The sequence below is a fragment of the Ascaphus truei genome, chromosome 9, assembly GCF_040206685.1.
Source record: "Ascaphus truei isolate aAscTru1 chromosome 9, aAscTru1.hap1, whole genome shotgun sequence".
In the NCBI taxonomy this organism is placed as follows: domain Eukaryota; kingdom Metazoa; phylum Chordata; class Amphibia; order Anura; family Ascaphidae; genus Ascaphus; species Ascaphus truei.
The window spans coordinates 36,549,318-36,563,021 of NC_134491.1; the positions used below are offsets into that span (position 1 = coordinate 36,549,318).

Below are 13,704 nucleotides of genomic sequence, written 5' to 3' on the forward strand. Positions count from 1 at the left end.
GCAAAATGGTATGCATGGACATAGAAACCGTTCCAGGTTAACCTGCTGCAAAAAAAATCAATAATTTCTCTACAAAGAAAAAGCGAAGACAGTGGAGCAGAAAAATAACCACGAAAGAAATCTTCTTCAGAAAAAAAAAACAACCATTTAAAAGTCTTTTTAAATGTGCAGTTAGCTGAATTTAATTTGAACAGGCAGAGGTGGGCCAGCCGTGTGTCTAGAGTATAGCTGTTAGGGCAACCTAAAGGATTTAAATCAGGATGACTCAGTGGCCTCATAGTGGTGTCTCTGGCACCTTTCTTCCCCCCCAGGACTCTTCTCCAAATCAAAGCTGTCACTCAGGTCAAGCACTTTGCTATTGGCAAAAAGCTGATTGCCTCATCACTATCAAAGTTGATTGCTCTTGGGGAAGAGAGCACTGAACCAAATAACTTAATTGGCTAGAAGTCAAAAAACATATCATGGAGTCAGGAGAATCCAGTTGACGAAGCTAAACTGTAGGTGTGTATTTGCCACTGTAGTGAATAACAGGCAAATTCTAAACCGATATTGTTAGAATTGTTATAAAGGGAATAGTTTATCATCATCTAATGCTATCAACTATATGAAATTGTAATATATAGATGTGTATTATTCGTGGTATTGTTCTATACAAAAAATAATGTATAACATGTTATATAACAATAATAATAATAATTAATTAGTAGTGTATTTATACATATGGTGTTTTTTTCATATAACTGATATGATTTTTGATGTCTGAAATCTAGCAGAGCCTGTACTATAACAGCGTAGAATACTTCAATACTATCGTTATTAAGTTGTATGTTGTAAATATACTTTTGAAACAGTGTATGGTATTAAAAGGCTATGACATTTTGAACTTTGCTTATTCTGTATTTAGCATAACTCGTGGATAGAGATGCAAACTAGACCCAAGCCCTGTTTAGTATAGTTCCCATTAACTTCTATTCCTCTCAAAGCAGGTACAACACGTGCAGAGATACTTGTGAACACATCTGAGGAGCCTGAGAAATAAGATAATGTGCAAATTCAAATGAGCTTTTTATGCAGGTGAGCTGAAAGTAGGAGCTGAATACTGGACTGAACTGGAAGCTAAGTAACGAGAGAGTAAATAGAATCAAAAGAAACTAGACAGGGATCTGAGCCAGGATTCATTATTTGTAAGTAAATGGAGCAGGAAGACAAGAAATTGAGCCACTGAGGTGAAATCCCATTTATTTGTCATTAAAGAAGGCCCTGACCATATAAGTAAAGGGTAACATGACCCTTCACCAGAAGGGCCCTGTAGTGATTCGTAAAGGGGGGGGGGGGGGCAGCAGCCTCATGACCTACCACTGTCATTTGCTGACTACCTCCCCAAAGGGTATGGTGCACCCTCCAGCGTTCTGCTATACAGGATTTCGGTCTGGAATTGTGCTGCTGCAAGTCCCCAGGCATGCAGAGGATATGTCCCAGTGGCAGTGGGCATTCGCATAGCCCTGCACTGGCCAAGAGACCAGCGATTGGAGCGAGGGGGCGTAGCAAAGCCCCAGTGGCACCAATTCGAGGAGTCCCGGCTGACACAGGGAGACAGAAAAAGAAAGGTCCATGGGAGTAAGTGCCCCTTACAGACCCTTAGATGACAGGAAACTGTGAGGGCCAATGGAGGTGGGGGGCCAAGAATGTGCACAAAGAGGAAGGGTCACAAGCAGGCCAGAAGAGGAAAGAAGTCACTGTAGGGCCCAAGAAAGAAGAACACCTAGCAGGGCTTTAAGGGTGGCGGTAGACAGTTTAGGGTATGCAGGGCAAGAAGCCAGATGGGGGTCCCGGGCAGTTAGACATGGTTCTCCCTCCAAAGGTTTTAGTGAGGATGAGGAATACTATGGCAGAGACAGGGAGATAGCTGGTCAAGTAGATCAGCAACAAAGGCAGGCTACAGTGACACAGGATGGAGAAGGCTCAGCTGGTCAGCGGAAAGGGATGGTGAAGGCACAGCGGATCAAGGATTGCTTGAGGCCAGCAGTGCAACAGAAGCAGCGGCAGTACCCAGTCTGTTAGGTTCAGGTACAGGGGAGAGTGGGGCTAAAGCTGGGAGGGGTTAGGAGGGGAGGGAGTGGGAGGTGATAGCGAGGCTTAAGGCCCCAGTGGAGTGGATAGCCACCAGGGGGTTAGAAGGGTGGGAGTAGAGTTAATACCCAGCCCCAAGGCCACATGGATTGCGGGCACATGAAGGGTGGTTTATTGTACGAGGACGGGAGTAGAGGTCTCCTGGTAGTGCTACAAGTTCCCGGGAAGCATAGGACAAGAGCATATAGCCATTCCAGTACCAGTGGGGGGAATATTGGGTTCTGCAGGCATGCTAAAAGGGGCCAGTTATGGCAGAAATTCAGTTTCGGGGTAGTGGTTTTGGGGGTTCAGGTTACACCATCAGAGAAGACTTTGGCGGAAACAGCAGCGTAGTTTTGAGGAAGGGTACTTGTGCCTTGCAAGCCTGTTGGGTTTCAATTTATCACAGGCTACTTAAAAGGCTACCATTAAAATATGGATATTATTGCCCAGATATATAGATTTGTTGTAAAAGTTTGTAACAAAAGGAGATAATAAGGATGAGGAAAAGAAAATAAACAGGTACTAAAAATATGCATTTGAGTTCAGAGAAGCACGGAGTTGATAGGGCAAAGCTGGAGAAAGAAGTAGCGCTAGCGTGGTTGGCAGGCCTGTTTAAAGAATCGCCATGGCAAAACCTGTGGGAATTTCCACTGGGGGTTGTGTTCAAAAAAGGATCCCGGGGCATTTTGCTTGTTCCACCGCCTATCTTACGCGATGTTGGCATCAGTCAAGGATGTGAATGACAAAGAACGATGGCAGGTGACGTATGCATCCTTTGAGAGGGCGGTGGTGCTGGTGCAGCGGTGCTGACCGGGATCATTAATGGTAAAAACAGATGTGGAGTCGACCTTCTTTTTATTGCCAGTGCATCCCAAATGTTTTGACTTGTTGGAATGCTTTTTGTGAGGGAGAGTAATTTGTGGATCTATTTTTGGTGATAGGCTGTTCCATCTTGTGCTTTTATTTTGAGTTTTTGGTAAATTTTTAGACTGGGTATTGAGGCAAGAAATGGGGAATTTTGGTGTCATACACTACTTGGATGAATTTATTTTTGTGGGTTCGGCAGGTACAGATGTTAATTTACTGGCATAATTCTAGGCATTGGCCAAGCATTTTTGGATCCTGCTAGTGGCAGTAAAGATGGAAGATCCATATGGGACCTGAAACGTTGTCTTTCCACTGTTCTTGGCTGTCACATTAAATGGAGAATTGCATTATGAACTTGTGAGTAGAGCTCTACTTTGTATCTCTGTGTCAGACGAGACCTGCGCTTTGAAGAAATTGTTAGTAAAGATGGAGGGCCCAGCGACGGTCTTGAGCTTCCTGGGGATTTAAAGTGATTACATTCTGATGTTTTTTGGGCTACCGAAAGGGAGTTAGAGGGAGCTGAAGCGGATGGTAGGGGAAGTAATGAAGGCCACTCAGGTGGATGCAGTTGTTGGGCCATTTGGCTTTTCAATGTCTGATGATGCCGATTGACAGAGTATTTTGCAGATAGCTAGTGGGATAAATGGCAGGGCTCAGATGCGCACATCATTTCAAGAGTGTGTCAAAGGACATGAGAGGGGACATGCAGGTGTGGGGAGAGGAGTTAAAGGATAGGAAGGTTCTATTATGTTCTGACAATTTGGGGGTGGTAGTGGTGGTGAACCGGTTGTCTGCCAGTTCACCACTGGTGCTCTGGCTGTTGAGGTGCCTGGTGCGCAAATGTCTGGAGAATAATATCTCACTCAGGCCATGCCATGTGCTGAAAACATTATTGCAGATGCCTTGTAGGGAAAACATTTTTGCTTGTTTTGGCAGTTTGTCCCGGGAGCCGATTCGGAGGGCTTGGTGGCCCACGCTCGCTTTGGCAGATGGGGATGGAAGATTGATGGAGGTATTGAGACAGGCTATTTGGGCAGCATTCGTAAGAGCATTGAGGGCCTGGCAGGATTTTGTGGCAGAGTCAGAGGAGATTGAGTGGGATTATTTTTGGGCAATGGTGGGTTTTCTGTTAGTAAAGGTCAGCGAGCATGTGTCAGCTGGTTTGGTGGAACAACAGCTGGCTGAGATATCATTCTTCATGGTTTGTTGGGCTGCAAGGATCACACCAATCACATGTTTGTTAGAAGCTTAGTTAAGGAATGGAGGAGGAAAACTCAGAGAGTAGATTTAAGGAGGCCTGTCTCTCCAGAGATTCTAGGGGGGATGTTGGAAGCGATAGAGTTTGTTTCTCCGGGTAGGAAGGAAAGCTCTTCAGGACTGCATTTGCATTAGCCTGTTTTGGGGCACTTAGGTTGGAGGAACTTGTGAGTGCAGCTAGGAGCAGGGGTTTGGGCTAGGAAGATGTGTCTCTCTGTGTCAGTCACTCTGTCTCTCTGTGTCAGTCACTCTGTCTCTCTGTGTCAGTCACTCTGTCTCTCTCCCCACGCTCTCACTGTCTCACGCTCTCACTGTCTCACGCTCTCTCTGTCTCACGCTCTCTCTGTCTCACGCTCTCTCTGTCTCACGCTCTCTCTGTCTCACGCTCTCTCTGTCTCACGCTCTCTCTGTCTCACGCTCTTGATCTGGATATCTTATTTACCCTGTATATCTTAACTGCCCTATACTACACCGAAATAACCTATACTGCTTTCTTCCAGATCTGACTCAAGCTTCACACAGGAGACATCGGAATCCCCCCTAACCCAGAAGACAGGTAAGGAACACCTCCCCTCCAATGTATAACATTATGGGAATGAGGGTACCTGGACATTGAGGGACTGCGGATCAGGTAAGATCCCAGGCGGGATTGCTGCTTTAAATATTGTGAAGCGGGGGCACCCAGACACTGGTTAAGGGGTTCAGGAAACTAGTCATTCACATCTGGCTTTTTTTTCTAGATCCGACATTTGCACACACATACACGTAACAAGGACTAATTGTAGTATAATGTAATACAATAAATAAACTTATGTCAAAAACGAATGTTCTTACTAGGAATTTATTCAATTTATTGTATTTATGTATTTTTTTAAAAGCGGGGGCGGGGCTAGGGGCGGGACTAGGTGGCGAGTAGATTTTTTGGTTCGGCGAGTAGATTTTTTGGTTCGGCGAGTAGATTTTTGGGTGATTTGTCAAGCACTATATATATATATATATATATATATGTGTGTTCTTCAGTATTAGGTGATACCTTTTTTATTTGGACTAACAATTTATCTCATAGGACAAGCTTTCGAGAGTACTCCTCTCTTCCTCAGGTCAGCAATACTTATCTGGACTAACAGGGCTATTTCCCTTTTTTATAAGGAGGGGGCGAGGAGGAGGGAGGGCTATGTTATTTAAGGGGCGGCAGCCTCATGACCAACCTCTCACCTCAGATTACCACCTTCCCAAAAGGTTTCCGCGCACCCAACCCCTTTTGGGTTCCGTTGGCAGGTTACGGGATGTTGATGTTTATTGTTATGATGATGTAACCTGAGTATTATGATTTGATTAATAAAAGGCTGTGGCCATTTATACCCACCTAGGCTGTCTGTGTCTATTTGGGTAGGTGAGGAACGGAATAGGCAGGAGTTGAGGGTGCAAGTGTCAAGCAAGTGCCAACAGGAATACAGAAAGCCGTGCATGTGCTTGAGGTTTAAAAGAGTACAGGCCTTGTACATCCCATAACATTGTACTCTATGTTATTATATTATTTAAACAACCAATAATTTGCATGAATCCAAATTTATGTCAAAATTTACACACTTAGGAAGTGACGTCAGCTGTCGGCGTCAGTGGGGGACTCGTGCACAGCTCTGGTTGCTCCCTTCACTGACCTCCTGCTTCAGCTCTGCTCCTGCACATGCGCATCAGCAGTAGTTCGAACCTAAAGCCGGGTAGAGCTTTTTCCTTCCAGCTACGGTGGCCTGGAATGTCCAAATTCTGTCAAACTAGTTTCACCTTTGGCATCCTACGCCGAGACAGACGCCGAACCGACGCCTTGAGATACAAGGGAGAGGCTTGTGGAGTCCGTAGTGAAAATCCTTTCAATGCCATATGCCTATGGTCATTTGTGAGTGAGCATTCTCTTTTAAATCTTATTTCTTCATTAAACGTTTTTAAACTATATCCTTCTCCTTTATGTTTTGAGGCACATTTAAGAAGAATCTCCTTCTCAAGAATCTGCAGTTTATGTAAGTGTTCTTCTGTCTAATACCAATCAACATTAGGCTGCATATTAATTCCATTTTAACCCCCCCTTTTCTTTGGTTTGTTTTAATTTTCTCCCTACATGTCTTGGGAACCATGAGTATAACCACGCGCCGGAGGACTCCTTTTTTTCTTGATTTACACTCTTATCAAGTTGTGTTCAGTTTCATTGGTTTCAAGACCAATAGATATTTTTTAGTGAAAGCATCTCTAGAATAGGAAAGGAAACGTAATTCAGATGTAATGGTTTTAAAGAATGCTTTATTCGTTCATATGTTGTTTCTTTGGGTTTACATCGAGGTTCGCTGTGATCATTTAAAAATCTTGCACCATAACATGCAGCTCTTGTAGAACTATTACTAAATACTGTATATAATACAAATTCCAATGATTAATTTTCACTGTGAATATATTCAGTCATCCTGACAGAGGAGAAATGATTAAATGGAAGGAAGTCTGTGACTTATGATGAAGTGCGAACTCCTGTTTCCATTATGCAGCCAATATTATTATATTGGTGAATAAGAATTTATTTTCAAATTCTGCATAGTTCAGATAAACCTTTTCCAACTCAGCAAATATTTTGCAGATCCACTGAAAAGTATAATTGCTTTGTGTTGTTTTACAGCGTAGCAATGTAAAAAAAAAAAAAAACTACTGTAGCAGCATTCCTTTTGTAACATTACTTTAGGTGGTAATAAAATGGGAATACTGTCATAAAATCAACACGTTATTATGCCTGACATGTCTTTGAAGAAGATCCGTGTTGTACATCTCCTTTATCACTGATTTTACATTAGCTTTGTAAAGTGTGCCTCTGCTTCCAGAATTATATTCGTGCAGTACGTGACTGTTAAGCGGTGATACATTTTATTACAATGAAAGCAAATGATGGTTGTAGCTATTAGAGATGGTTCTCTGAAGAATTAGCAGGTCCTGTGCCAATGCAGGTAGAACACTGCAGGAGATTATTTGAAATGTAAATACTTTAGGGGAAATTGATAGTGCCAACTTGGATTCAAGTAGTTTCTGTTCAAGTCTAGCAGGAGGAATGGGACGACTTGTCGCAGCCAACTCACCACAGGCCATCTCTCCGCAGCCAACTCGCCACCAAACATCTCCCAACAGCCAACGTACCACTGGCCATCTCGCAACAGCCAACACGCCACTGCCAAAGGCAGCACACCGCCGGCCACCTGGCCGATTAGGTAAATTATTAAATGGATTAACTTTAGGGTTTTTATGGTAAGGGATTAAGTTTTTTTTATGGTAAGGTTAGAGGGTTGGGGTAAGGAGCTAAGGATAGGGATTTTAGGGTAAGGGCTTTGATTATGGGTTATAGGGTCAGGGGTTAAGGTTTACCTTTTAAGGGTAAGGGGTTAAAGTAAGGGGTTTTAGGGTAAGGAGTTAAGATTTTAGGGTGAAGATTAGCATCAGGGGTTAACGTTAGGGTTTAAGTGTAAGGGGTTAACGGGTTAGGGTAAGGACTTAACGTTAGGGGCTTTTGGGGGTGGCGAGACGGCCGGTGGCATCAGCGAGATGGCCGGTGGCATCAGCGAGTTGGCTGTAGCAAGAACGTCTACTAGCAGGTGCCTTGATTCATTATGCCGCCACACAATCTACAATATTATTTTTACTGTTAGTCTTTTTGAGGTGACCACATTTCTGAAAAATAAACAGCGCCCTCCTGTGCATAGAAATGTATATTTGCATTCTTTCCCATCCATACTGTCGCGTATGCTATTCTCTATTGTATATTATTTTTTAGATATGATGCAAAGAAATACTATGGAAAAGAGCTAGAGTGTCTAATGGGACAAACTACGTTGGCAGAACATTTCACTATAAGAGCTATTGCTCAATGCTTCCCAGAACTATTTGTCACATTACATAGCCATTGGCATATTTACTAAACCGTAATATTAATCCGACCCCAGCATGCCACAATATCCCATAAAAGATGCCGTTCAAAATAGAGACAGAAAGTCTGGCAAAGCTACAGTAAATAAGTTTAGAGGACTGGAATCAAGGTTGTAGAAATGAGAAATAAGTTTCTGTGTAACAATCTGATAAAGCACTTCTAAAATAAATAAGGTCTAGATCAGGTCAAATCATAATGGTGGTTATTGATGGATTCTTGTAAAACAAATCAAAGAGTACAGCCACGTAAACCATGTTTGTGTCTCTCACCAATAGTTCTATAAAAGGAATCTCCTGAGGTTCAGACATTTCAAATCTACAGTAGATGTAGGTAAAATATGTGCTTTATTTTTCATTATGTCATCTGATCTCATAAAGGACTTATGAAAGGTCTATATTATGTAATCAATTCAAACAAAATATTATGTCTGTTATTTATCTCATAGTGTCATATACAGGATAGTTAATAAGCACAGATAAATACATAATTTGTGTATTTTGTTAGGCCATAATACGGCTGTGCACTAATACAGAGGCAAATAGATGTTATTATAAGATTAATGGATATCACGCTAAGTTAATGGGGTCTGTAGAGCATCGAAAGCAGGTAAGAGAATGGATCCACTGGTTTGGCCAAGTGGTCCTGATCCACCTCTAGTTTATATCTCCCTTATTCAATGTGCGGTGAAGTTTCTTCCCATGTAGCTTTATTATATGTATTGTAAGTATGTATGTATAATAATAATAATAATAATAATAATAGCATGTTCTTGTATAGAGCTGCTAGTTGTACGCAGCGCTTTACAGAGACATTTTGCAGGCTGAGGTCCCTGCCCCGTGGAGCTTACAATCTATTTTTTGGCACCTGAGGCACAAGGAGATAAAGTGACTTGCCCAAGGTCACTAGGAGCCGACACCAGGCTCCCCTGCTTCAAACTCTCAGTGCCAGTCAGTGTCTTTACTCACTGAGCCGCTCCTTCTCCCTGGTATTGTTGGTATGTATGTATGGTATTGTATGTATGTTATTCTATGTATGTACAGTATGTACTGTATGGTATTGTATGTATGTACTGTATGTATGTATGTATGTATGTACAGTATGTATGGCCCACAGCTTTAAATGAGACAATACAATACAGGGAATTATAGAACAATAAGTGCAACAAACAAGATAAGACAATAGGAAAGTAGGAAAGGAAATCCCTGCCCCAAAGAGCTTACCATTTTATTTTAAATGAATAGGACTAAAACTTTCTCCCACATATTCAATGGGATAAAAAAAAAACATAACTTTAAAGCAGTATTTAGAGGAAAACAACCCCTTTCTAATGTTCAGCTTATGTTTACAAATGAACATAAAAAAAATAATTATTTTTATTACTGGTACTGTAAGTCTATGTAAATATAATGGGTCAATCACCCAAATTTACTCCTTAACCAGTTCACTGCCATAGGTTTATTTTGGACCTAGTATGGACGGCACCTTTAAAACAAACTAACACTGGGTTGTATATCCATTCACAAGCTCAACACAATTTTTTTTGCCAGTACCTAAGGCTTAATGAGGTTTGTCACAGAATCTCTCAGAGGTTAGCTTTGTGCCTTGATGAAAATGGTTTAACACAATGAGTTTTCCTTTTTCACATCTTGTAACATTGTGTTTTCCGGACTCACCTGTGGTCTGGGGTGTCCCGTTACCAGGCAGGTCAGCTCTAGTGTTTCCCCTTCCCGTATTGTATAGACCCTCTCTGAATAACGTTCTTCCTCAATGTTACAGGCCAGGCCCGAGTGAATAATCCGCACAGTGGGTGGAGCTGTCAGCAATCAGCATAAAAAGATAGACAAACAAACAAAAAGATAAGTAAACACTTAAACATACTGTATAGTACCATAATATATCACCATAAAGTACTCATTACTCATACTTCTTCTACTATTTGATACATCTTTTTACTGCAATAATGCAAACTCTGTGAATCCCCCAGTGCCCGAGGAAATTTTGGTTTTGAAAAGGAAAATGAACAAAGACAGCAGCTGGACCACCAAAATAAAGCCACAAAATCTTTCATTAAAGTGGCGACTTCCTGTTGGCCGGTGGGAAAAGGCTGTTGCCCCAGTCAAAATTTAAATACTATATCTCAGGCACCCGTGGGGTCTCTGCAAGAAGATTAACATGGGTTTACTCCGGGGACGACCAGGAACAAATCATGGAAAAAATAAATATATATAAATATAAAATCAAACAACACAAACTGTTACATTAAATATTAACGGTCTAATTGTGTGTTTCAGATGAATCTACATGTAGATTTATTTATTCCAATACAAAACATCAAATTATTTACCATTATCTAACGTCATAGAATCTTTTCAGAGGACATATGAAACCTTTCTATATCCTAAAAGCTCTTCAGAGAGTTAAGTCACAGTTGATTCTGAAACCTGGATTAGTTTTCTGACATCAACCATCTCTTTAATATAATAAGCAGGGCTCATAATATTGCTTTTTTTTTTTTATTACGCTTTCTTAGCTCGCAGTACAAAACATCGTGTTTTCTGTAACCAGGCACAGAAGTAAGAACGTCAGTGTCCTGAAGTGACCTACTGCATTAAGCTACCAAATGAATCCAGGATAATCATGGTTTGTAGAATAATACTGTTTATTTGACTTTCCAAGTGAAAATTAATTACTGTTGGGTCTGCATGGATTATAAGGGGCTATTCCTAGTGTAAATGAATTGAAAACTCAAACGGTGAATGCTTATTAGTTTTGACCAGGATTTCACTGATCTGTTGGCTTTCCAGAGTATTGTTAGAAGTGGGTACATTAAAGAGGCAAGCCAAGCTGGCTATTTTTATTTCCATATTTTTTTTATTTTTTTTTACATAGGATTGAAGCAGGGGGTCTCCGTAGCTGAACCCCATTAATTTTAGTTCCGGGGACCCCGTCTCCCAAGATACCTCCAAAGGGGGTGCCGGTAGCCACTCCGCTCTTCTACCAGGGTTGACGTAATGGTCGCCTTTCCAAGCTACCGCGCCCTGCCGGCCAATAGGAAGCCATGACATCATCCAGTGCGGCTTCCTATTGACCCACGTGATACAGGAGCTTTAAACCTGTAGCAGATATCGGTACCCCCTTCGGAGGTAAGCATCAGTGAACGCAGGGGTCCCCGGAGCTGAAATTAATGGGGTTCAGCTCCGATGATCCCTGCTTCAATGCCATGTAAAATATCAAACAATAAAAAAGTCATGTATTGCTTCTTTAAGTCCCAGAGAACTCGGTCAATCACTTCTTTTTTATTTATCCATGTTAGTACAGTGGCGGCCGCCTTTAGCCTCCTCCGACCGTTTCAGCGCAACATTGAAAACCGCGGGCAGATGCAGTGTTTGATGCAGCATGTTCCGGTATTTAAAGCCACGGCCGCGTGTATTTGTATTATCGCGTATTAGCGCTGTCTCAGCATGAATGCGGCATGAACGCGGTGAAGTGCGTGGCGTTCGAAAAAAAATACCCAAACAAATCGGAGATGTCGGAGAATAAAAGAGGCCGTGACAGTATAGTAGTGTTCTAACTTAGGTCCATTTCTGGGGACGAAAACAGTTGAATCTTGCCACAAAATAGCTTTTATGAAGCAAATTGCAGTGTGCCCACATACTCTCATTTTGAATGACTCTAACTGCATGCTGATCCCGGCAATGTTACAGTATCATCAGAGCCACTAAACCGTGAGTGATTATATGAGGAACTTGGAAGCTGATGTGCTGTCGTTTTGCCAAATGTTAGTTTCCAATCAAGTATTTTACTTTTCAGAATGTCTTACTCCTTATGTCTCGAAACCACACATTTCTGTTACTATTAAGCAGTACGCCCATGCTTTAGGGGCTATTTATTAAACTGCAATAGTGCCTATCGGGGCATAATGACAGTTTAATGAATAACCCCCTTTGTATCGGTTATTTAAGCAGCGCTATTTAGGTAAACTCTAATGCCCATATGTATCAAGGCAAAAGTGTAGTAATTCTGGGGCAGAAGAACTGCTTCTGATTTTTCAAAGGCTAAAGTCCCATTGACATCAATAGATTTTTTTTCTTTGATACATTTAGAGCAAAGATTTGCCGCGGTAGAAATTACCCTATGTATGTAACTTAGAATAAACCAGGAGTGGCCAACTCCAGTTCTCAAAGGACACCAACAGGTCAGATTTTCAGGATATCCCTGCTTCAGCACTGTTCGCTCAGCCATAATGACTGAGCCACTGATTCAGGACAGGGGGCTCAATCAGGGATATCTAGAAAACCTGACCTGTTGGTGGCCCTTGAGGACTGAAGTTGGTCCCGCCTGACGTACATCATTAACGTATCACCTGTTAATCATAACAGAGTATACACTAAAGCAAAAAAATGATTCTGGCACACATACGTGGCACGTACAGTACTTGGAATGTTTCATACATATTTGCAAATGTGCACCACCGGAAACATCCAAACTCCAGCACTAAATCCTCCCCCCCGAGTGTCATTTATTTTCATCGTGAAACAAAAGGTGACACACAGCAAAATCGTTTCTGTACATTGCTGCTCCAAGACGCACACGTTTGTTATGTCTATATCACTTTTGTATTTTTCATTATAATAATTCTTTGTTGTTAGTGGACATATACAGTGAGATAAGACAGCGTGATGGAGACACATAGTTACATCATATGCATGGAAAGACAGTCAAAGCATTGCCCCGAAAATTTAATTTCGCTATCAACTCTAAATTTTGGCTTATTACACATTTTCTCGCTTTTCTCCCCGTTCTGGTCAGTGGTTCATCCACTTAATGTCGTATGATTGAGATTATATATATATATATATATATATATATATATATATATATATATATATATATATATATATATATATATATTTTTTTTTTTTTTAAACAAGACAAACTGCCTGCAACAGACTAAGCAAATAATGAGTACTTAAATTAGTAATATAATAACCACTAATGGTGCTAGGGACTAGGAGTAATATAACAATGAAAAGAAAAAAAAACGCTTTTCTTTTTCTTTTCATTGATATTGATATATATATATATATATATATATATATATATTGATATATATATATATATATATATATCAATGAAAAGAAAAAGAAAAGCGTTTTTTTTTCTTTTCATTGTTATATTACTCCTAGTCCCTAGCACCATTAGTGGTTATTATATTACTAATTTAAGTACTCATTATTTGCTTAGTCTGTTGCAGGCAGTTTGTCTTGTTTAAAAAAAAAAAATATATATATATATATATATATATATATATATATATATATATATATATATATATATGCAAATATAGCTGTATGCTCATCTGCATGTCTTAGGCAGGTCTGCAACCCCGCCTTTCCCCATTATCACCCAGCATACAGCACTTCCACTGCAGCAAGGGATTCTGGGAAATGACATGCAAATGAGCACACAGTGTCACTTTTTGCCTCAATAACCATTTTTAACATGGTTCCCTA

The 13,704-nt window shown here is 40.9% G+C and overlaps 1 protein-coding gene across 3 annotated transcripts in view; it reads right to left on the bottom strand.

The window, feature by feature from the left end:
• Positions 1-13,704, bottom strand: part of MDGA2 (MAM domain containing glycosylphosphatidylinositol anchor 2) — a 648,696-nt gene that overhangs the window by 367,307 nt on the left and 267,685 nt on the right. For 2 of the 3 annotated variants that reach the window (XM_075614384.1, XM_075614382.1), the window contains exon 2: positions 9,865-10,004. The exons of the other annotated variant lie outside the window; for it this stretch is intronic. In XM_075614384.1, the coding sequence (XP_075470499.1) occupies positions 9,865-10,004 (140 nt within the window). The remainder of the gene's footprint in view (positions 1-9,864; positions 10,005-13,704) is intronic. 3 annotated transcript variants of the gene reach the window in all.